Source organism: Nelumbo nucifera, chromosome 6, assembly GCF_055504915.1.
Source record: "Nelumbo nucifera cultivar China Antique chromosome 6, China Antique-T2T, whole genome shotgun sequence".
NCBI classification, from domain to species: Eukaryota; Viridiplantae; Streptophyta; class Magnoliopsida; order Proteales; family Nelumbonaceae; genus Nelumbo; species Nelumbo nucifera.
This window is the reverse complement of record NC_142654.1, coordinates 5,049,402-5,075,300: the sequence shown is the minus strand read 5'-3', so window position 1 is coordinate 5,075,300 and position 25,899 is coordinate 5,049,402. Positions and strand designations below refer to the sequence as shown.

The 25,899-nt window shown below is 41.0% G+C and overlaps 1 protein-coding gene and 1 pseudogene across 3 annotated transcripts; one reads left to right on the top strand and one right to left on the bottom strand.

The window, feature by feature from the left end:
• The first annotated feature begins 482 nt into the window (after positions 1-482).
• On the top strand, positions 483-25,379 carry LOC104586595 (1-aminocyclopropane-1-carboxylate oxidase 1). Of its 3 annotated transcripts, none has more exons than XM_010243883.3 (4): positions 483-600; positions 23,820-23,945; positions 24,060-24,286; positions 24,548-25,379. In XM_010243883.3, exons 2-4 carry the CDS (start codon positions 23,841-23,843, stop codon positions 25,125-25,127), a joined length of 912 nt encoding a protein of 303 aa, XP_010242185.1. In that variant the 5' UTR covers positions 483-600; positions 23,820-23,840; the 3' UTR covers positions 25,128-25,379. The 3 variants fall into 3 exon arrangements, with proteins under 3 accessions (XP_010242185.1, XP_010242183.1, XP_010242182.1); XM_010243881.3 differs by lacking the exon at positions 483-600 and adding an exon at positions 23,007-23,250; XM_010243880.3 differs by lacking the exon at positions 483-600 and adding an exon at positions 23,064-23,250 and having other exon boundaries at positions 23,863-23,945; positions 24,548-25,322.
• Positions 9,915-19,709, bottom strand: LOC148790570 (uncharacterized; annotated as a pseudogene).
• Positions 25,380-25,899: the final 520 nt, after the last annotated feature.

Below are 25,899 nucleotides of genomic sequence, written 5' to 3'. Positions count from 1 at the left end.
ATAAAAATGAGTAACTGTCAGAACCCCATACCCAGAACCAGAAGATATAATTTTCTCAGTCCATACAATATTTGGTTATGAAGAAAGAATTTGGATTTTTTTAATTACTTGGGTGTTCTCATCAGAATCACTGTTATGGTCAGATCCGAGGTAGTTAGAACTAGGAGGAGTTAGAATGAGAGTTAGACTGGAGAAGTTTTAATTACTTGGGTGTTCTGGCGGGGATCCCGTCAAAATGGCTAGTCACGCCAAAGGAGGGGTTCGTTAATACCAAATGACAAATCCCTCGCCCAAGAAATCTTAGAGTTCCTGGAATACCGATGCCATTATCTTCTTTCTTCTTCACGCTTTATTCCTTACTTATTTTTCTTCCTCCGCCGATGCAAAGGAAGCCACAACCACGAATAGTTTGTGTCCTCCTTCGATTTAGAGAACTATCAAGCATGCCACGAGTAGTGGTTGCCTTGAAAACTCGATTGCTTCAGAGAGGTCGATTTGAAAATGCGAACCTGTGAAAATCACACAGGTTTGAAGATTTGAAGCCAGAGTGTTTGCAATGAAGGCAGAGAGTTCAATCGACTACATACTATTTCGCTCCAGGTACTCCATTCCTGTTCCTGTGACTCCAGTAGATTATTTTCCCAATGATACTTGTGTGAATCATTATGCTTTTGTTTAATCCACATTGCAATAGTTGTTAATTGTGATTTTTTTCATCTTAATTCATTGATTTATTGTGCTATTCCGTTGTTGGTTCTTGGGAATTAAATTCTGGGGATTAAGTTATATTAGTATACTCATAGGATTTCTCTATGATCTGGGGATTAGGTCATTGGCCTTACACTTTCTACAAGGTGAAACACAAGTTACAAGACAGTGAAAACACCTTTTTATCCCATTACCTTGATTTCCTCTTGCAAAAAAATCATGTACCTTTGTCTGTTGTATTATCTAGTTAGATATCCGAAGAAGATGAAGATATCAACTGCAGGCATGTTAGAGAGGTCCAGTATAGTGAGGTTAGACAATGAGTATGTCGAGCAGGTATTGTTTACTGCAGGTGTCTTGGTAGCATACTTTTGGAGGATGAGTGGAGCATTATATAATCAATTTTAACTTTTATTACCTGCACCAAGACCAAGGCAAGTGCCCACATAGTATATTATAGATTAGTGACTGTTATACAATGTTTCTAAGTGGCATTCCAACATGAAGACCTTGTGGCCATGGGATAGGTGTCCTGTACTAGTGGACCAAAAACTAAATTAACATTGATAATTCAAGCTATCACAGGTCTTCCCAGATGAGTGAGCAAATGGTTGCCTGAAACCTTAAATTTGGTTTACTGGGATTTTGTTAGAGCTCAGATACAAATATTAACAAATCCCAGTTATCTCTGAATCGTATGTTACCAACTTCAAGAATTTTACAAGGTAGCCTCTGATTTCTAAAGATTACACTCGACTATTTTTAAAACGTGTTTGCTACCAGTTTTGGATGGTGAAAGAATATTTCTATGTTTTGTGTAAATTTCTGAAATCCCACTTGAAGTTTCTGCCCATTGCTGAAACCTCCCCTGAAGTTGAATCCAGACATTTTCTTGCAAGATTTCATTAATTTATGATTTTCTTTCTATTGACAATTTGGCTCCAGGGCTTCAACAGCCATGTTGATATCTCTCTCCTTGGCAGAGGAGAGCTAGGTTCATTAACCTGAAAATTAATAGTAGGTTAACTGTTTCTTAGTATAGTCCTCTATGGGTGTCCTTTGTTTCTGATACACGTGATAGTGCACTCATGGTAGTATTTCACCTGTTAGAGGGAAAGAAGTCTGCCCAAATCTATAGAAACCACACGACAATGTGGATTAATGGCATTTATCAAATACAATCTCATTCTCTTAAGACGAGCCCTCTTGTTAGAACAAATGTCTAATGGATCAACCAATTGTTGTTAGCAAAAAAATTACTGATTGGGGTTAATATATGGTTACAATGTTGAAAATGTAATAAGGTATTAATAATAATAAATAAAAACAGTTACAGTTAAGATCAAGTGTAGTTTCAGTTCTTGTTGGTAATAATAAATAAAAACAGTAACAGTTAAAACATAGCAGAACATAGCTCTGTAGAATCAGGTCAGAATGACTACTAGTAGAGGTTTTGTTAGCCGTTGAGAATAAGATCATCATTAACATTCCTCTACGAATTAAAAGAAATAATTGCTCAATATATCAAAAAATCGAAAGTGCTTGTAGTTTAGACATGCCTTATTTTCATTAGTTTTAACTGAACAAAAGGGTGAAGCTACTTATGATTTTATCTCATTGATGGAATCATAAGAAGAAATACCCTTGATAGAGAAAAGGCTCGTTCCTCCATTAATTTATTGGGTCCACAGTGTCACAAGCTATAGATATACGGCCATCAGATTCATTTGGGCGGACAAAGAAAGGGTGGAAAGAGGAGGGAAGGATGACTCCACAGTTCAAACGATTGTGTTACATATAAATTGTTCCCCTTGTTTGGGAGTATATGATAGAGAGAATGGTTTTCCATTAAAAAAGACAGAAAGGTTTTACCTAGGCACAATGTTCTTATCATTTATTTGTAGGATTCACAATCAATCAAGTATCTGGGTTTATAAGTTAGAAGATTAAAAGCTGTGTATGTGTGTATGTAACTGGATTTGACCAAGGCACACTGTGTATGGTGAGATACCGCTCACCTCGGAAGCCCCTTCGAGGGTGGCTTAACCTCCTGAAACAGAAAATGGAGAGGAAGAAGAGAAGAGAAGGTAGGAAAAGAGGGATTCAGTGAAAGAGAAAACAGGGGATATTCATTCATTCCTTCTTTAAAAGAGTATGGCCTTATATATCTGGCCTACAGGTGAAATCATAGAGGGAATATCCTCTGATTGGCAGAATAACTAACTGATAACAAACTCTGGGAAATATCATGGAGGGAATATCTTCTGTCGACAGAATCACCCTCTCTGTGTGTAACTAATTCTGAGGCTCTGTCTCCTGTCCCTGAGGCTCTGTTGCCTGTCCTTTCTGCTTCCTTGAGTACTGCTGATGGGTAGTGGTCTTCTCCACTCCCTGTGTTGGGTTTGGGGAAGGTATTTGGGTCCCAACAATTCCTCCCTCCTTAGCATTGACCTTGCCCTCAAGGTCTAGGTTCGGGAACCTCTCATTCAGCCTTAGATAAGGTTCCCAAGTGGCGTCTTCTGGGGGCAGCCCGGCCCATTCTACCTTGGCTTCTGGTACAACCTGCCCACCTTGTCGGACCCATCGAAAATCCACAATTTTGATGGGCTCTGTGTAAATGTCCCCTTCTTCAGTGAATTGGGGTAAGCTAGATGAGATGGGAGTATGATTTCCCACAGCCTTCTTGAGAAGAGAGATGTGAAACACTGGATGAAGCTTCGAGGTAGTAGGGAGGTCCAATCTGTAAGCAACAAGGCCCACTCTTTCCAGCACCTTGTAGGGCCCATAATACCTGGGAGCTAGCTTGTGCCAAGCCCGTCTTACCACTGAGATCTGGCGGTAAGGTTGGAGCTTAAGGTAGACAAAATCACCCACCTGAAACTCTAATGGGCGGTGGTGAGAGTCATAGCTGATCTTCATTCGTTGCTGGGCCTTTGTCAAATTGGCCTTGAGCAGTCTAAGAATCTCGTTTCTTTCCAGTAGGCGAGTCTCTACTTCTGCCACCTTGGACGACCCATATTCATAGGGTAATATGGGAGGGGGTTCTCTGCCATATAGGGCCTTGAAAGGTGTCATCCCTGCAGCTGACTGATAAGTTGAGTTGTACCAGTATTCTGCCCACAGAAGTCAGTGAGCCCATTGTCTAGGCTTCTCCCCTATGAAGCATCTAAGGTAGGCTTCTAAGCATCGATTAATGACTTCAGTCTGTCCATCAGTTTGCGGGTGATAGCTGGTGGATGGGTGTAGTCGGGTTCCTTGCAATCTGAAGTACTCCTTCCAAAATGAACTTAGGAAGGCAGGGTCACGGTCCGAGACAATGGATCTTGGTGTTCCATGCAATTTCACCACGTCCCGTATGAAAATGTCGGCCACCATCGCTGCAGTGTAAGGGTGAGGCAAAGCAGAGAAATGGCTATACTTGGTGAGGCGGTCAACCACGGTGAGGCGGTCAACCACTACCATGATGACCTCTTTTCCTGCAGAACGAGGGAGTCCCGTGATGAAATCCATGGAGAGGTCTTCCCACACTTGCTCTGGAATCTTGAGGGGTTGTAGAAGGCCCGCCGGTGACTGTGAGGAGTATTTCTGTTGTTGGCAAGTTGGGCATTCTGATACATAGTGCAACACATCCTTGCGCATTCCTACCCAATGGTAGTGGCTGCTGAGTCTTTTTAGGGTCCGTAGCACCCTTGAATGTCCTCCCAATGCGGAATCGTGGAACAACCTTAGCAGTTCAGTTTTGTGGGTGGAATTTGGAGCAACCACAAACCTACCCTTGAAGAAAAGATCAGGCCCCACAATTTGGTAACCCGAAACCTGAGAAGGGTCACTTTTCCACCTTTCCCTGATGTCTTGCAGCTGTGGATCAGATCTGGCTTCTTGCCGTATAGCTTCAAATAAGGGAAAACTGGGCTGAGAGCAGGTTAGTTGGGTCAGCTCTTCTACTCGTGATAAGGCATCAGCTACTTTGTTGGCAGGCCCAGGTTTATACTCGATGTGGTAGTCGAATCCCATTAGTTTACTAAGCCATTTTTGCTGCTCCGGGGTGTGCACCCTTTGTTCTGCTATGTACTTCAAACTTCTTTGGCCTGTCCTTATGATAAATTGGCGTCCCAATAGGTATGCACGCCATTTCTGTACTGCCATTACCACGGCCATCATTTCCTTGACATAGGTGGACTGATTTTGGTGAGCTGCTGAGAGAGCTTTGCTGAAATAAGCAATGGGTTGCCCCTTCTGCATCAGAACGGCCCCCACTCCGACACCCGATGCATCACACTCTATCTCAAAGGGTTGAGAGAAATCCGGAAGAGTGAGGACTGGAGGGCTAGAAACTGCTGTCTTCAAGTCTTCAAAGGCCCGTTGGGCATCATCAGCCCACCCAAAAGAATCCTTCTTTAACAGGCGTGTTAGAGGGGCGGCCATAAGCCCATACCCCTTAATAAAGCGCCTATAATAACCGGTAAGCCCAAGAAAACCCCTGAGAGCCTTTATAGTGGTGGACTTGGGCCATTTTTGGGTGGCACCTATCTTTTCTGGGTCTGCCATGACCTGGCCTACAGCAACCACATGGCCTAAGTACCGAATCTGTCTTTGTCCAAAGGAGCACTTTGCCAATTTGGCATGCAACTAGTGCTCTCTCAGAATTGTGAGGGTAAGTTTAAGATGTTTCATATGGGTGCCCCAATCCTTGCTGTAAACCAAGATGTCATCGAAAAATACCAGAATAAATTGCCTTAAGAAAGGCCTGAAGATGTCATTCATGAGGGTCTGAAAGGTGGAGGGGGCGTTGGTAAGACCAAACGGCATAACTAGAAACTCATAATGGCCATCGTGGGTCCTAAAGGCTGTCTTGTGGATATCAGCCTGGTGAACCCGAATCTGATGATACCCGGACCGCAGGTCCAGTTTGGAGAACACTTGTGCTTCCCCTAACTCGTCCAGCAGTTCATCAATGAGAGGTATTGGGAACTTGTCCTTCACTGTAATCTGATTCAGGGCTCGGTAGTCTACGCAAAACCGCCAACTACCATCCTTCTTCTTCACTAGGAGTACGGGGGATGAAAACGGGCTGGTGCTGGTCTGTATATGCCCCTTGTCTAGTAGCTCTTTTACTGCCTTCTCAATTTCCAGCTTTTGGAAATAAGGGTATCTATAAGGCCTCACATTGGCTGGTTTGGATTCGGGTAAGAGGGGTATCTGATGGTCATGGGTCCGGGGTGGAGGTAACTGGTTCGGTTCCTTGAATATGTCACCAAACTGATCGAGGATCGATCTTAGGCTCTGGTGTTGGGCTTCAGTAGGTTGGTCACAGTCCTGATTGTTTAAAATTGGAACTGTGGGCCGAATGCCTAAATGCATAAACAAGGGCTGTCCAGTATCCTTGGAGGCCCGTATTATAGAGGCTAAGGTATCACCTCAGGGACTAGGGGGCCGCACCCCTTGCAAATGGCAGGTCTGTCCATTTTGGCAAAAATCCATTGTCATTCTGGCCCAATCACACAGTGCAGGACCTAGGCCACGTAACCAATGGATTCCCAAAATAATATCAGCCCCCGAGAATTCCAATGGGTGGAGATCTACCACGAAATTATGGCCCTGTACGAGGATCCTTTCCTTCTTACATACACCATCACATAACATCTGATTCCCATTAGCCACATGGATTGAAAAGAGAGGAGTGGGGTGTATAGTCATACCTAGTTGCTTTGCCAAACGGCAAGTGATGAAATTCAAAGTAGAGCCACTGTCAATCAAAACCATCACAGATCGGCCACCCAATCTTCCTTCTACTCGCATGGACTAAAGAGGGTCGAGGCCCATGAGAGCGTGTAGAGAGATCTCGGCTCCAACCGGTTCTGGTTCGCCTGATATCAGCTCACAGTCTTCGAGGTGCTCTGGTTCTGTCCCCTCCGGTTCTCCCTCTGTTTGAAGGAGAAATACTCGCTGGACCCAGCACTTATGGCCCGGCCCAAACTTATCATCACAGTTGTAACAGAGGCCCTTCTCGCGTCGGGCCTGCATCTCAGCCCACGAGAGGCGCTTGAAAGGCACAGTGGGCCTGGGCAAAATGGGCTTCTGAGGATCCCCAACTTGTTTTTGGGGTTGCTGTTCGGCCCGCTGGAGAGCCCTCACATTCGGATAGGATGGCTTGCTAGTCCTGCGCATGCTATCACATTCTCTTCTTGCAAGCGAGCCATGCCCACCGCCGCCATGACTGTCGCTGGTCGAAGAGCTCTCACTTCCAGGCGGATGTCTTCTTTGAGACCTCCCACAAAACACCCAACCAAGGCCTTCTCCGGCCATCCGTGTACTCTGGTCGCCATTCTTTCGAACTCGAGCTGGTAGTCTGCTACTGTCCCCGTCTGTTTTAGTCGAGTGAGGAGTTCGTCATAATCCACGAACGCCGTCGGCCCAAAACGGATGCACAGAGCTTCCGTGAACTCCGCCCAAGCTACCTGAGGATGGGTTTGTCGATACCACTGAAGCCAGAGAATAGCGTCTCCTTCAAGGTGAATGGAGGCGATGGCGACGTGCTGGTGTGCAGGGGTTTCATGATACTCGAAGAATCTCTCTGCTTTGAAGATCCAAGGAATGGGATCTCCACCGGAATAGTTGGGAAAATTGATTTTAGTAACCTTTCCGGCGGGATAACCCCCAGTTCCCTGGCTACCGGAAACAGAGGCGTCGGCCCCTGTTGGCTGACTGGTCTCGCCGGACTGTTGTTGGGAGGCGAGGTTAGAGATGACCACCTTGAGATCCCTGAGTTCGTTCAGTACTTGGTGGAACCCAATCTCAAGTTGGTCGACTCTGTCTTCCATGGTAGAGGATCTTGTCTGCGGCATAGCTGGTCTACAACCTTGCTTTGACACCAACTTGGTGAGATACCTCACCTCGGAAGCCCCTTCAGTGAAAGAGAAAACAGGGGATATTCATTCATTCCTTCTTTAAAAGATTATGGCCTTATATATCTGGCCTACAGGTGAAATCATAGAGGGAATATCCTCTGATTGGCAGAATAACTAACTGATAACAAGCTCCGGGAAATATCATGGAGGGAATATCTTCTGTCGACAGAATCACCCTCTCTGTGTGTAACTAATTCTGAGGCTCTGTCGCCTGTCCTTTCTGCTTCCTTGAGTACTGATGATGGGTAGTGGCCTGCTCCACTCCCTGTGTTGGGTTTGGGGAAGGTATTTGGGTCCCAACAGTGTATGTGTATGAATTGACAAGGTCGGATTAAGTGCCCAAAAAATTTTCCACAATGATGTACCCTCATGGCCCTGTACCTATCCAAATCCTAATTCCAGCCCTATCAATGGACCCAGACCTGTCTAAAACTACAGACCTGTCCACTGTCCTGTACATGCCCAAAACTTGAACACAAACCTTTCACTTGAATGCTGACCTGTCCATGGCCCTGTACATGCATCCAAAACCTAAAGCCAAACCTATCAATGATGCTAGACTTGTCCAAAACCTAAACCCAAACCTATCAATGGACATAGACCTGTCCATGGCCCTATACTTGTTAAGAACTTAAACCCAAACCTGCTAGTGGACCTAGACTTGTCCATGACTTGAACCTAGACCTATCCATGGTGCTGTACCTGTCCAAAACTTGAACACAGACCTGTCCATAGCCCTGTACATGCCCAAAACTTGAACACAAACCTGTTCACTTGAATGCAGACCTTTCCAGGGTGCTGTACATGCATCCAAAACCTAAAGCCAAACCTGTCAATGATGCTAGACTTGTTCAAAACCAGAACCTAAACATGTCCATGGCCCTGTACTTGTCTAAAACCTTAATCCAAACCAATCAATGGACATAGACCTGTCCAAAACCTGAACCTAGACCTGTCCATGGCCCTACAGTTGTTCAGAACCTAAACCCAAACCTGTTAGTGGACCAAGACTTGTCCATGACATGAACCTAGACCTATCCATGGTGCTGTACCTGTCCAAAACTTGAACACAGACCTGTCCATGGCCCTGTACATGCCCAAAACTTGAACACAAACCTGTTCACTTGAATGCAGACCTTTCCATGGCCCTGTACATGAATTCAAAACCTAAATCCAAACCTGTCAGTGATGCTAGACTTGTTCAAAACCTGAACCTAAAGCTGTCCATGACCTTATACTTGTCCAAAACCTAAATCCAAACCTATCAATGGACATAGACCTGTCCAAAACCTGATCCTAGACCTGTCCATGGCCCTATACTTGTTTAGAACCTAAACCCAAACATGTCAATTGACCTAGACTTGCCGATAACTTGAACCTAGACCTGTCCATGGCTCTGTACCTGTCCAAAACTTCAACACGGACCTATCCATGACCATGTACCTGTCCAAAACTTGAACAAAGACCTGTCCAACACTTGAACACAGGCCTATTCCCCAAGGCCAATCAAGGCCAAGTCGATGTGTTGGTTTGGGTAGCTTTAGTTCCTAAACATTGGAATTGGATTGGATTGGTTTGCAGTTGGTGTTTCATTCACTTTGGATTGGATCGTACCCAATCCAGTCCAGATGCACTTCAATTGATTTCGATTGGATTGTAGCAAGTATGCATAATCTTCTAAACAAACAGATGCAAAACTGAACCGAGTGCAAAGTTTGTATTCAGTTCAGATTTGCATAAAAACAAATAAAGCATGTTTTTTTATCATCACCATGAAACTTATTTTGCCATAATCATCATAAATATTCAATTGACCGTTCATGTTGGATTCTCTACCCTTAGTATTTTTAGTAGACTAGAACTAAGTGGTAATATAGGACAACAATTGAGATTAATTCAAGAAATTCTTACCTCTATATTGCAAAGTAGTAGGTCGTGCTACAACCACACCTAAGTCAAGACCAACCTGACATCCCTAAAACAAAGCACTCAACAAACCAAAAGAAAAGAGTTAGAGTTTGCATGTATGTAAGTCTTAATATAAGTGGAATATGATTACGGTAGAACATGAACAGAAATAGTACCCTCTAATTATTTTCATCATAATTAGAGGCTCAGTCCATACAATATGTGTGAATGATTGCATACAATATAAACTTGGCTCAGTCCATACAATATGTTCATCATAATCAGGTAAACTGTCAGAACCCTGTACCTAGAAGTTATTATTGTCTCAGTCCATACAATATTTGGTTGTGAAGAAAGAATTTGGGTTTTTGTTTTTTTTTTCATTACTGGGTTGTTCTCATCAGAATCATTGTTATGGTCGGATCCGAGGTAGTTAGAACTAGGAGTTAAAATGAGAGTTACACTTGAGACATCTCAAGATATCCAAGTCTGTACCGCCTTTCAAGCGCACATGCAAGGATAGGTGAATATGATCGATCAGTTTTGTATTAGCTGTAGTTTCGTCCTCCAGCATTGGTGAATCCCAAGAGCACGTTTAAAATCTGATGATGGGCTCTGGTTGATGGTCAGATTGACTGATGGAAGAAGCTGCAGTAGCTCTGCTTCCTGCCCAATTACATGCATGAATAGGCCCCCAATAGAGTTTTGAGTGGTCACTTTCTCAATGCTTCCAGCTCCAATCTCCTTCATCTTTTTCCTATGCTCAAAGTACTGAACATACTCCGAACAGATGTCATCTGCAGGATTCAAAAACAGATATGGGACCCATGTATACAATCAAAGAAGTGGATCTTCTGATGGAGAATTTTCGTTGTAACCCTTCACAGCCATAGAACGTCCTTCAGTGATCAAGCTGCTTGCGATGTGGATCCCATGCTTCAATTTTTTATCTTTTATCCTCTCTATTGCAGCAGAGAAGAATGGTGGATTGAATAAAATCTCAATTGGAACAGAGAAGAATGGTGGATTGATTAGAAATGATTTAAGAAAAGCGCCAGTCTTTGCCAAGTTCCCTCTGGCCAACATTGCTACAACAGATCCCAACAGATGACCTATTATCCATACTTTCAAATCCCCAACGACAGTAACTGTGTCTTGGGCAAATTCCATTGCAATCTAAAATCGAGAGGTACAATGAAGTTCCTTCTGGATGAAGTGGAGGTCCAAACTGAGATGTTGTAGGAAGGATTCAGGCATGGTAATGGTACCATGGAAAGCAACAACATATCTTGGACAACCCTGTGTTGAGTGGCCACAGTAGCAGAACTGGGGTTTGACTTCATATATAGCGCCAAAGATGGAGAAATCTACGCCGTCTACAAGTGGCCAAATCAACTGGAAATGTAAAAATTCCCACCAAGGTGGGGCAAGGGCTTTAACTCGCTCAGATTTTAACAAATTTACCAAATGTAATTTTGTACCTGTCAAAGCACTACATTCTCAAACATGCATGCAAATCTTGCTCACACCAATGCAAGACTTAGTTAATTGTGGTTATTGCAAGGAATGTTTCGCTCTCTCCCTCTCCCTTCTTTGCTTTTTTATGTATAGTTAGTTGCAGTCCATGAGGGTTTGTGCTCCAAGAAAAATCAACAGTATCACCTCCTCCCAATTAAAAATTCAGGCCAGAAAAACAGTCTGTGAATGTTTAGAGCTCAGGTTCCTCTCCCAAAACCAAGATAAAAGATAGAGGAATTTTGTGACGTCTTCAGCTATAATGAGTAGAGGAGCACTTAGCTGTGTGGTCTTCTCCAACAGAGGAATTATGTCCTTTATTATTGAAATATTCTAATCCGTTACCAAGACATTTTCATTCCCAAATCCAATAATCATTTTTCTCAGGCTTTGTGACAAACTGTGGTGAAATGTAACCAAGATCAATGTGCAGACAAGTCTGAAAAACATCAAGGGAAAACGCCACATACATCATATAATTAACAAAGACAAATGGAGCTTAGAACCAGCTAAAAGATACAGACCCCCATTCCATCCGCCTCTACAATTGTCTCAAAGGATGATGAAGATTCAATGGATAAAACACCTTCTGGGCCAACCTTATCAGTTGCATGGCAATCATAGTCCCAGTGGTATCATTATTGCCAGCAGAGATGGAAGCAACCACTGAAGAAATAAAATAAATATTTGGTATAAGAATGTACCAGGCAACATTAGAAAATGCAGAATAACTTGAAGAAATAAAAATAGCAATTACCTTTAATACCATCACGCCCCTTAACAGGCCTAGATTTCTTCTCCAAAACTTCAACATCTTATACGGAACCTCCATGGCTTGTCCTCATGCAGTAGGAGTGGCAACACTTATGAAAGCAGTCCATCCTGAATGAAATCCAACAGCCATTCGATCTGCCATGATGACAACAGCAGATTGACTTGATAACACTATCAAACCCATCACAGAACTCTTAGATGACGAGCAACCCTCCAGTTGTATATGATGCAAATACATAGGACTACATGAGGCTTCTCTGCACTCTGAATTACACTAAGAAGGAATCAAGAAGATAACAAGGTCATTCTCTGACTGGGTAGCCTGTGAAGCGTAGAAGTTTGGGGATGACTCTTCAACATTCAATCCAAGAGCTCTTCCTTGTGATCTTATTGTAATTGGGTATTTTTTCTGTAAAATCTGCCTACAGACATCTTTGCTCCATTTGAACTGATGCTCAAGACAATGCGTTTTGGAGGAAGTTTTGGAAATTGAAGATTTACCCAAGGATTCTACTATTCTTGTGGAAAATATTACATGAAGGACTGTGCACATGAGACAAACTTTTTGGTGTTGGGCCTGAAGCGTTATGCCCTTTTGGATGTAACCACATTGAATCACCAGAGCATTTATTTTGGGATTGTTCATTTTCAAGAGCTATTTGGTTTGGGTCTTATTTATCTTGGAGACCATATCAACTTTCAAATATAACTATTGCTGAATGGATTCAGAATTTTATGAATGGTTCATGGGGTCCTAATGAGGAGTGGATGCCTAATCTAATTCTTAAGACTACTGTGTTGTGGAAGATCCGGGACGCTCGTAACAAATGCATTTTCCAAGGGTATTGGCTCAGTCAATGGATGTACTTCAGAGTGTGTATTGTTTCTGTGGGGAATGGAGTTTTATACAACAATCAACATATGTGAATGTAGAAGTTCAACACAATTGTAGAAGAAATGATCCAAATTGTGTCCCTGCTGACATGGATGTTATTATTTATACTGATGCTGCGGTCATGGATGAATCTAGTGTTGTTGCATGGGTGACTACTGAGGTGAATAATAGGTTCATCAGGGCGGGAGTTACTCCATTTCCTCTTAGTGATGTTGAAGGTGTGGAAACATGGGCTATTCTCTATGCTTTACTGCATTGTTCTACATTTCATCATCAAAAAATCTGTGGTAAATGACAATCTCAATGTGATCACTGCCTTACAAGAAAATTTGCTCTCTTTGTCATGGGCTGCTCAACCAATTATATCTGGCATTAAGAACATTGCTGCTTGTTTTGATAATTTGTGTTTTGTTCATGTGCATAGATCTTTAAATTTGATTTCTCATACTTCAACTACAAGGTTTAGGGGAATTCATCATGAATCTGTTTGGATTTCTCCTCCTGGTGTACTCGTTGACTTTTTTAGCAATTGAAAGTTTAGTTGCAGCAAAAAAAAAAAAATTCAAAAAGGTTGTAGGAGAGACTTTGAAATCCAATTTGGATTTTGCCAAAATATATTGTGGTTCATATCCATAGTGTATCATGTTGTAGGCAACTACTAGGGTGGTGTTTGGTGTCGTGGTGCTGTGCATGTGTTGTTGAGCCATTTTATTGCCACATAAGCACCGCATAGGCATTTTCACTTTACCAAACCAAGGTTTTGTTTGGTTGAGTTGATTGAGTACAAAGGTTTTGTATTATTTTTTATTAGGTTTTTAAAACATGACTTTTGAAAGAAATACCATTTAAACGTTTCTTACTCACTAGTATTTGTGTACAAGCATTGTACGTGACAAATTTTGTGATGATGATAGTATATAATATATTTCCATTTTTTGCATTTTTTTTTTACATTTCTACATCTATAAAAACTACTCTTATTTATCACATTTTTTGTGACTCATTAGCATAAAGATATGTCCAAATAAAATTTTTGCAAAGGTAACAAGAATTAATAAAAGTCTTACTATTCTTATTTATAATAAATAAATTTCTTATTATTCTTATTTTTTATGGTTCATTAATAAATTTAATAAGATTTATAATTTTTTTCAATTACCTTTGTCAGAATTTTATTTGAATTCTTGTTACCTTTGCAAGAATTAACTTCTATATGATAAATCCAACTTTAGCTCCTTTAACAACTGAAAACCTTATAATGAACTGTTATAAAAAATGTCACTTACTCTTATAGATATCTTGCCATTCAATGATGTGGGTTTTAAAGTAACTTAAATGAAAAATTAACCCACCATATGGTGAGAGTAAATAAGAGAAAGCCATCTTCTACCTTAATGATCAAGAACTAAAACAATGAAAATATGTTAAAAATATTTAAAAAAACAATAAAATTGTTTAAAGAATAAATTGCTCATCCATTTGCAAGTTGAAAATCTCTTCATGGTTGTTAATGTGGCCCAATATTAGCTATTGAGAACATAAAATGTACTTTCAGTTTTTTTTTTTAATTTAAATAAATGAAAGGGTAATTTTTTAAAATCTCCCTTAAAATTTTTTATCATTGTTGAACCCCCCTAAAGTTTGGTAAATGCAATCACCTCCCATGAACTTTTTGACAGAGTTACAAGTAGACAATCTTCTACCTAAAAGCACAAAAGTGTCCAAAATACCCATGTAGTTACTTTTGGCCAAAATATTTAATTTTCAAAATTTTTCTTCATATCAATCACTACCCCAATCCCTTCTAATCTTTTTTTTCGGAATTGATGTATTTTTCAAATTTTCCCTTGATATCAATTGCTCAAAGGTAAAATTGCAACTTTAAACTCTTCTTTGGTGTTCATAACATTTATATGGTTTGTTATGTATAAAACAACCTCAATAATAATTACATGGGTATTTTGGACATTTTCATGCCTCTTGTTAGAGGATTTTGCAAAGGGGGTCTACTTGCAACTATGTCAAGAAGTTTAGGAGAAGTTATTGCAATTACCAAACTTTGAGAAATGTTTGGGCAATGGTCAAAAACTTGAAGGGAGGTTTCAACAATTACCATGGTTTGTTTTTCAATTATTGAACAAAAAGAGGGATCTTTGTGTATTTTCCTTAACAAGCATTAAATGGGAATGTTAAATAACAATTTTGCCATTGACTGGTTTTACAATTATGAATAAAAAGAATTGAGTTTTGTGTCTTTTTTGTAATAAGCATTAAATGAGAAAGAATAGTCATTTTCTGATAAATGTTAAATGAGAAAACAAAATTACATATTTACCATTGCTTATTCTCTATTCAAACCTTAGAGATGGGATATTTTAGTCTAGTGAAAATTTCAAAAGCTAGCTACATCTATTGGTACTATTATAGATAGTATAGATAGATATGTGGGCATTTCATCCTAGGAGACGCAATGACGCCTGATGGCATTTATGTATAATAAACAACAATGAACAATTTAACATTATACTCTGTATGCATTTTTTCTTGTTTACCAATTAAATCAAATACAAAAACAATGTTTATGCAACACAAACACCCTTTAAATGAGTCTTCATTTGACATTGAGATTTAGTATAAAAGAAGGAAAATATTTAATCAATGAGAGTTGCAAACAAATTGGGTTTTACCCAACTTTTTTTTAACTCGATTTAGATGATTGTTTAATCATGATTGGTCAAAGGCCTTCCTTATCATGTCTTTCTAGTAGCATAGATGGATTTAAGCTCATAGGTTGGATTTATTTGAGAATCAAGTTAGTATCAACCAATCACTACAATTCAATGGTATCTACTGATTTAACCATTTCCGGTCACGTATCATTTTATTTTTTGGCTAACTATCTCATCATCCCGTTTGCTCCCAGGTGGCCGATGACTCAAAGGTTGAAGCGGAGCTCCCTGGTGTAGTGCAACCCGGCTACTCCCTGTAGGAGATGATATGCTCATCTTTGTAAATGGCGGGAATTGGTTGCCTACAAGAACTGAATCAGAGAACCCGGGGTGGCTTACCCGGCGGGGACACTCCGATGGCTAAGTCAACACTTAATAGTGAGCTGAAAATGATATTAGAGAATGAGAGAGCTAGAGAGCAGGGGTTACCATTCTTTTTCCTCTCTTTTTTCCCCCTTTTTTCCTCGGGGGGTGAGGCCTTTATATACTGAGTCCTTGTGGGTTTGGTGGAGCAGTTCCTGGATTCCCGCTGTGATGGGACCTGCTTTCGTGTTAGGTGAGGATAAAGCCACCAACCGGTAAGGTGGCCCATTTCCGCCTAAATCGGGGAGTGGGTGAGCTAATATAGCCGTTACAAGTCACAATCCCGTAAAATGCGGGGTACGGTAGTGAGTTCCTTGGAATTATCATGCGGTGGTCGGTTTGCCTGTGAAGTGCCGCGTTGTTTGGGTGGCGAGCTGCTTGTGGCGAGCTACCTGTAACTGGCGAGCTAGTGAGCTGGCAAGCAGCCTGGTGTAGTTAGCACTTAGTTGGCATGAGGTGCCAGGTGTCATAATGTCATTGGAGGGCCAAATCCGCCCTCATCATTTGCCCCCCACTCCCGAGCTGAAGATAACTCGGCGAAGGGAGTAGATTTCTTCTTTTGGCCCGTAATTCGATGAGCTCGTAAGCGTTGATTCAGTTTCTTAGGCTCTGGGAGCGACTTGCAGTCCACTCCTGGATTTTTCCCATGCCGAAGAGGCGATTGTGCCTTAAGTGCCCATGCCAAGGAGGCGACTGGGACTAGCTCGCCCATGCCGAAAGGGAGACTAGGTCTTAAGTGTCCATGTCAAGGAGGTGACTGGGTATTATGCAGTATTGTAGCCCTTAGGCTTTGGGAGCGACTCGTAGTCCACTCCTGAACTTTGCCCATGCTGAAGAGGCGACTGGGTCTTGAGCAATGTTGTGGCGCTTAGGCTTTGGGAGCGACTAATAGTCCACTCCTGAACTTTGCCCATGTCGAAGAGGCGACTGGGTCTTGAGCAGTGTTGTGGCCCTTAGGCGCTCTAATAACCACAACCAGCCATCATTACCACTTGATCTAATAGAGATAGGGACCTTAAGGATGTTTCGAATTGAAATCGGATCAAAAAATCTGTGAAGGAGATCCAATCTCCACTGTCGGTTAGAGTCTAGAAGATCACAAACTCTACACATGCCATCCGGAACACTGGTAGGTGGGATCTGTAATTCGAAATTTGGTTGACAGGGGACCCATGGATCACTCCATATACTTATAGAGTGACCATTACCCACCCGACGCACACAGCCCGCACGAAGTACATGTCTTAAGCGACAAATACCCGTCCACACCCAACAATCATGCCGTTTAGGATCACAATCCAAAAACTCTTCAAATGGAAAGTGCTTTGACTTCAAAATTGAAACCCATATTGAACCCTGTTCAGTCAAGATTCCCCACCCAACCTTAGCTAACAAAGCATCATTGAAGTATTTCATTCGTATCACACCTAAGCCACCTGTAACTTTCGGTAAGCATATTTTTTGCCATGAAACTGTCGGATAGAAATTGTTCGAGTCATAAGCACCCCAAATAAAACAACGCATAACCTTCTCTATGTCTTCACATGTTGTTATGGGGAGTGAAAGTACTGACATCAAGTAAGTAGGAATAGCTGTTACCACATGATTCACAAGTGCAACCCGACCTGCAAATGTGAGAGTATGTGCACACCAACCATTAAGTCTGTCACAGACCCTTTTTACCACCGAAGAAAAAACTACATTATTGTTTCTGCCTATAAATAGGGGGGCTCTCAAATATTTCTCTTTGTGAGATGCATTTCACCTTCAAGAAACGAACTAACATATTATGAAGACGGCGATGCACGTTCTTACTAATGAGAATACCAGATTTTGCATAGTTGACTTCTTGCCCTGAACTACAACAAAAAATCTAAAGTGCCTTCTTTACATTTTCAAGCTCATGTACCGTGGCTTTGCCAAAATTACTAAATCATCGGCGAACATCATGTGTGAGACTATTGGGTATCTGCAAGAAAACTTGATTCTAGACAATTTCTTATCCTCAACAAGTTTTGAAAGCAAAAGAGATAGAGCATTCATGCATATAATGAACAAATATGGAGATAAAGGATCGCCTTGATGTAACCCCCGTTAAGGAAAAAACTTGTTAGAATTCTCTCAATTGACTAGAATTGAAAAAGAGGGGGTAAAAATGCACAAGTGAATAAGCTTGACAAACTTTTGATTAAAGCCCAACTTTTGCAAAATTGTGGTAAGAAACACCCATTCAATCCTGTTATATGCCTTAGACATATCAACCTTGAAAGCAAAAACATCATTTTTCCTTTTTTCTTCTTGATAAAATGAATAATTTCATAGGCAACTAAAACATTGTCAGCAATTTGCTTGCCTGGGACGAATGCAGCTTGCCAAGGTGAGATTATTTTATGCAATAGTGGTCGCAACCTATTTGCAAGTAATTTAACAAAAATTTTATAAATTACATTGCAAAGGCTGATGGGTCGAAAATCATTAACTGAAATTGGGTGGGAAACTTTAGGAATGAGAACTAGATTTGTTTGGGTGAAATCTGGGTCAAGTGTATTGCCATTAAATAGACCATGAATCCACAGTGTAATATCATCACCAACCAAATCCCAAAATTTTTGAAAGAACAAAGCAGACATACCATCTGGGCTAGGGGCCTTAAAAGGGCCCATTTGCATGATAGTCGACTCAATTTCATCATTGATTGGAAGTCTACATAGGTCTTCGTTATTTTGAGTTGTGACAATAAGTTGCAGTAATGCAAGAACCTCAGGAGCGGCGTTGGGGAGGAAGTCTCGAACAAGTTACTAAAATGCTCAACAAACATATTCCTAACCTCATTCTTATCATAAGTCCACGAGTCATCTGCACTCTTAAGGCCATAAATGGAGGAACGTCTTCTATGTTGAACTGTAGTCAAATGGAAGTAATGAGTATTTTGATCACCTAAGCAGAGCCAAGACTCACGAGAATGTTGCATCCAAAATAGTTCCTCCTTACGTTGAAGCTCTTGAAGCTATAAGTATAGTGATTGCAACATACCTGCTATATGAGAGGAGTGGTCCAACTATTGAACTGAATCGATTTCATTCCGAATACGGCTCATATGATTGAAGATATTGCCGAATTCAGTTCTGTTCCATCTACTCAGAGATTTCCTGACACCACTTAAACCCCTCCCTACATCTCCTCCAATAGAGTGCTCAACCCATGAACGCTTTACCAACTCTCTACAATTTGAATCCCTCAACCACATAGCTTCAAATTTAAAGAATTTTTTCCCGGGCTTCACATCCCCTTCAATATCAACTAAAATTGGACAGTGGTCAGATTGAATGGTTGGAAGATGAAAGACCATGGCCTGGGGAAATAACTCCCTCCATTCAACATTAACCAATGCCCGATCAAGCCGTTCAGCAACATTGGCAAGCCCCTGTTGACCATTAGTCCAAGTAAACCTTCTCCCACAAAGCATAGATTAATTAAATTGCACTTCTCTTGAACCTCAGCAGGCCGGTAAGAGCTAGCACCAATACCTTTTTTCCCTCCTCTCTTCTCATCGCCGGAGGCAATAGCATTGAAGTCACCTAAACAAATCCATGAACCCAAATAATTCCCAACAATGCCTTCAAGCATTTCCCATAAGACCTTACCACCAGACCTTCTTGGGTCTCCATAAACACCCGAAAACAACCATTCCATCCATGGAGGAACACCATTAACCAAACCAGCAATCATAAAATCATCTTGAAAAAGGATCTCAACATCAATGTGTGATTGCCATGCAAGCCAAAGACCCTCACTCCGCCCCTTGGACGGAACAATACAGTAATGTTGGAAGCCGACCTTCCTAAGCACATTTACTCCTCTTTCTACAGATGCTTTTGTTTCAGAAATGAAAATAAATTCTGGCTTCATCATACGATTGAGTGCTTGGAGTTCTTGAACTGTAGAGGTGCATCCCGAACCTCTACAGTTGCATGCTAAGATCCTCATGGGTCCACTCGGGGTTGTAGAGGGACAACCACCGAAGCCCATGAATTTGAATTCTCAGTACATCTACTCCTTGCCACCTCATCACTTGTAGGGTCTGTAACTTTTTCGCAAGTCTCCTTCCCACCATTCTCCCCCACCCACAAATGATGTATTAATTCATTACCCACGTCAGAGAAAGACGCAACTTTCCTCTTTTTTGAGGGTCCTACAACCCCTAACTTTGAACTGTAGAGAAACGTTTTCGGAATCCCCTCAGGATCCTTAAACTTCTTGAAAGTTCCTCTTCAATATTCTCTGCCATCAATGTTCCCATAACTGTTTGTTCATGTCCTGATTGCATGCCACGATCTCCTCTACTTTCAATGCCACCACCAAACGGCTCTCCACTAGCAACCCCAAAAGTCACTACACTTTCGCCACCCTTCGTCGTTGCCTCCGGTGGAGCAACGGACGTAACCCGTTGAACAAGCGGAGAGACACCCTTGTCGTGTTTCCTGAATCTAGAGGTCTGGCAAAAAAAAGTTGGTGGATCAGCATGTAACGATGCATCATAACAAAGATTTTGAGCTTCATCCTTTTCCATCTTTTCCTTCTCTACCCACTCCATACAATGCTTCCCATCATGGCCGATACGCCTGCAATAGTAACAGAATAATGGTAATCTCTCATATTTGATATCAACCCAGAGAGGACTCTTCGTTTTACGATACACCGATACGCTTTTCTTCAGTGGTTGATTCAAATCAATCTCCACTCTCGCAAGGACATGGCTAGTCCAACATTTCTACAGATCCAATGAGTTATTTGCTACTACTTTGCTCACCCGTGCTGCAATTTTTTCTCCAACACTTGATGTGCCAATCCAATGGCAAACCATGTATTTGGACAGTGAATTCAGTTTTGGAAAAATTCATTTCTTCTAACAATCCTTCTGTAATCCACCGCTTCAAGACCAGAATTTGACCAGCAACTGCCCATGGGCCACGGTCCAACACTGATCGTATGTCCACTTCATGGGTGAAGACAAACAAAAAATGGCCTTCAGGTGAACCCTCCACCACCACTGGTCGCTTCAAGTTCTATGACTTTGAAAAAACACCCATGACTACTGCATGATTCACCACTTTATCTCCCTGAACTTTCCCCACCAAGCACCGATTCCACTTATCACCATCCTCCCTATTACTGATTTCATCATCAATGTCCACTCCATCTTCCGAACACCCAACCTTGTTAAGTGCATTAACAGGAACCTCCTCTTCCATACCACCAACTCTAAGACAGACAGACAAGTCTCAAACCATGACAAACAAAAAGGAGAAGAAAGCTCTACAAAACCGAGAGCGAAATGTTCCCCATCTGTTGCTAGGATGTCATGTGGGTAGGTGTGGGTAGAGTGGTCATTGATAAGAAATCTGGACTTTTTGAATTTTCATAAGCACCAGCTCCTTGACATTAAAAGCCACAAAGTTCAAACTAAAACTGGTTGATACATTCATTAACTTAGGATTGTTTTGAATTGTACATGGAATTCATTCTTATACGTTTTGGAAATTTGCTTTACAATATTACCACATAATATTACTTTCTTCTTCCTCTTCTCTAAGGATTCAATTTCAATTTTCTATCTTAATAGGTGTTCTTTGTAACACCAACCCATGTGCATGGTTTCTTGCTGGTTCAACTTAGAATTCAAAGTTTTCCCCACAAAATTAGGACCAATGCATAAGGTCACACTTCCCTGGTAGGTTGGTAAAAGGAAACTTGGATAGACTAGGATTGAGCATTTGTTAAAAGTTGGATACCCGACTTGCACTCTTATTCCCTGATCAGCGAAGACTCATAGATAAACAAGTTAGCTAAGTGAGGGGAAAGCCTTCCTTAAATCAAATGGGCTATACAGTGGTGTGCTTAATACAGCCCATCTCCAAAACCCAAACCCACACCCAATCCCAATGGAAGGGAGATTGATTTTTAGGGCTTTGCAACAAATAGCAGCGAGCTAACTGGCACCTTTGCTTTGGTACTTGTTATAGAATTTGGATTAGCTGAATGCTTTGGTTGTGTAGCAGGAGCTGTGGGACCAATGATATCACCCCACATCAATGATAAATACATGGAACCCATAGTGAGAGGCTGAAAGTTTGCGGGCTCCATGTATGACTGGTGTAGAGAGTTGCTATTAGTTCCACGGCCTCCTGAACAGCTGTTGCGTTCATCCTATCAAGAAAGCCCATAAGCAATGTTTGGTGAAAAATATTTACTGTTTTACAATCATCTTATCAGGAAGGGCTTAAGCTGTGGTTGAGTTGCTTGAGCTGCTTTGTAGAAGTTGTGCTATCGAAAAGCCCTGAGCTATTTTCGTTAAGCCATTAGAAGCTTTAACAGAAAGCTATCTAAGTGGCTTAAAAATTGTCAATGTGGATCCTCCAAGATTTTTAACTAAGCATCGCTTACAGGCTTTCCAGGGGGTTCTACCTTCCAAAGCCAAAAGCAACAACATAGAAAGCCCTAGACAGACGTTTGGTAAGCTAATTAAAAGCGGACTTATGAAAAGCCAATTTTGCAATACTTTTGTTACCCCCAAGGTCTAAAGTCACAAAAAAAAAAAGAAAAGATAAAACAAAGATATTTCTTCCACTAGGATCGGATCGATATCTTGCCACTGTTCTATGTTGAAAGAATCAGGACCCATCATTGCATGGGTCCCGGTTAAAGCTTTGGTTGTACTAAAAAGTTAGATAATCAAATGATTCTTATATAACCATCTCATTTTGTATATATATAGTTCTTTTTAAGCTTTGAAAAGGAAGATGAAAGCTTGATTTTCTTTCTCTTTTTCTTTTCTACTTTTCTGGATGGCTTTTTCTTTTTATTGTTCCCCTGTGATGGGTGCATACTGAATTTTGATTGTCCTCGCTGATCAAAAGCCGGGACAAGTGCAAACTGTGGGAGATCCCAAATCAAGCTATTGGTTAAAAAATGTTATATCGCCCAATCAAAGAGTAAATATGTTAGGAATCTCTATAATTGGTAATTACACAGATGACTGTAAGAGAATAAAAACCTATTTATGGACAGTTTGTAACAGCTTAAGCTTTTAAGTTGAATGATTCCTTGAGATGGTGTTGGAGCCTATTTGATAAGGTGGTCTAGTGTTCAATCTTTGTTAGATATATTATAATTAGTTAAATTTCAGCACAAAGTATGAATAGGCCTGTTTTTGTCCACATTGGTGAAATCTCTTCAATCCCAAACCAGAGTAAATGACAAGGTGCATGAACACAAGACTGGAGAGAGTTTCAAGATTTATGATAAGATGAAGGCAATTTTAGCATAAAAAATCAGCAAGGCCTGCTTGGATTGAGTTCTCTCCTATGGTGTAAGCATTTCATATCCATGATTCGTTGAATGGAAGATCCTTTGTGCCAACTAACAACCCCAAGCGCCCATTGGATGTATGGTGAGGTTCATTTCCCTTTACTTTTGCTGGGTTATTTGGAAACATCACATTGAATGAAGTACCGATCTGGTTAATTTAAATGATGTGAATTACAAGACAAGAATCAACCAATTGGGAAAACTATATATCTACAAATGCATGTAAATAATAAAATACAACTCCTTAGTTGAATCAATGTAGAGAGAGAGAGAAGTAGATATATACATTATGAGAATTGCAAGGCAAGAATCAAGCTATCAATAAGAAAAGTTTTTGTTTTTCACAATACAAAGAATAAAATAAAGCCTAGTTGATCTCTGAGTGGGAGAAAACATGGTGATGGTTAAGTGAATGCGAACCCATTTGATTAATTGATTTATGTTTGCTATTCTCAAGGCATGCAACGGTTCAACTTCCAAGAAGTTATGGTTGGATTGACCATGCACAACAGCCATGGATCCTTCCATTCTTCATTATCCTTAGCTTATAATATTACTGGAAGTTTATTCCTGGATCTGTTCAACTGTCTATATATACTTCAGTAGGTCACTGTTTCTCTTCAGTGAGCTAGTGAGTTACTGTTCTTTCAGTCTGAACAAGACAAAAGATTGATGATGGAGATCCCTGTGATAGACTTCAATGAGCTCAATGGCGACAAAAGGAGCGAAACAATGGCGCTGCTGCACCATGCTTGTGAAAAGTGGGGCTTCTTTCAGGTTGTGATGGAAGCTTACAGTTTTCTTTAATTTGCCTTTGACACGATTAAATATTGCTGATCATCTGTGATGTTTCAGCCTGATAATACATAATACATACTTATATATGTGCAGGTTGTGAACCATGGAGTTGACGGAGAGCTGATGGAGAAGGTGAAGGGACTATTTAACATACATTATGATAAGTGCATGAAGGGGAGCTTCTATGAATCGGAGACAGCTAAAAGATTAATGGAGAGCGGAGGTGTTACTTCCGGTGCTGATTGGGAAACCACTTTCTTCATTTGTCATAGGCCAACCTCAAACATTGATGAATTCACAGCTCTCTCAAAGGAGTTTTGGTGAGTCTAAGTCATAAAAAGCTTGTTCCTGGCTATCTCTCACGCTCAAACCTGCATTCTCAGGCTTGTCAGCTCGAGAGGATTCTTTAATTCCATTAATTAACTGCACCCAGCAATAGAACAACCCTACAAACCACAACCCAGTAGTCTGTTAATACATTCTTACAGGAATGCATATATTAATTCCTCAGTTTTCCATATAATTTATAAATATATGCATGTATACTGACCACTAATTGATAAACTATATATCATTTTCAGTGAAGCAATGGATGAATACATTAAACAGGTGATTAAGCTCGCAGAGAAGCTCTCAGAGCTTATGTGTGAGAATCTGGGTTTGGAGAAAAGTTACTTGATGAGTGCATTCTCAGGATCTGCAGGTCCTTCTGTGGGAACAAAGTTGGCTAAGTACCCTCAGTGTCCTCAACCCGAGTTCGTGAGGGGACTCCGAGAGCACACAGATGCAGGCGGAATCATTCTCTTGCTCCAAGATGATCAAGTCCCAGGCCTAGAATTTTTCAAGGATGAACAGTGGGTGCAGATACCACCTTCTAAGAACAACACTCTCTTTGTAAATACAGGTGATCAGGTGGAGGTGTTGAGTAATGGGAGGTACAAGAGCACTCTGCACCGGGTCATGGCTGGAAAGGATGGTAGCAGGCTGTCCATTGCTACCTTCTATAATCCTGCTGGTGATGCCATTATTTCTCCAGCTCCCAAGCTCCTGTATCCTAATCACTACTGCTTCCAAGACTACCTCAAACTCTATGCCACCACCAAGTTTGCAGACAAGGGACCTAGATTTGAGTCCATGAAGAAGATTGCAAAAGTTGTTTAAGAAGATCAATCAGTTTCTTGGTAGTATATCTCAGTTTTTAGCCATTCTATTAACTGTCCTGTTAGTGAAGTAGATCTTAATTCCAGAACAGAGTTTCTGAGTTTGTATCTGTCATTGTGTTTCTCTGTCTTTTGTTTGTTCTTCTGCATGAGTCAGCTTACGAACATTTCTGTAATGGATAGTTCTGTTTGGTTCAAGCAGTTTCCTAAGCCACCAATCTAAGGTGACAGTCCAAATTAGAAATAAAGAAAATTCTCCAGTTTATGTGCCTTTGCTACAACTGCCCAATCAAATTCAGCTATGTTGCCCTTAATTATAATGTTTCCGTGCTCTCTCTTGGGTTAAAGTTTGAGGTTTTCCTTAAACAAGGATGACGTGGCCAAATTTGACAGGAGCAGCCAAGATCAGCGGAAGAAATTGTCACAGTTGGCCTTCCTACAAGCATGTGGCTAATCTAACAAGGAACAGAGAACAGGTCTAATTAACCCCACTTTGAAATGAATATGATTTTAAGAGCAACTCAGAGATACAGAGAAACAAAATTTTTAGAAAATAATATTAAAGATTGACTAAGCAAATTCTGTAAGCGAAATTACAGGGATAACATTTTAATATATTGCTTCAGACAAAGAAAAAGAAGCCTTATTGGACACCAGTTATGGAACAGAGTGGCTGAGTTGGTGATCAAACATAACTAAAAGTTCCTAAATTTCAGAGGATTTGAAACTCTGAGTCAGATAAGCATTCTAATTAAAGATGTCCATGAAACAAA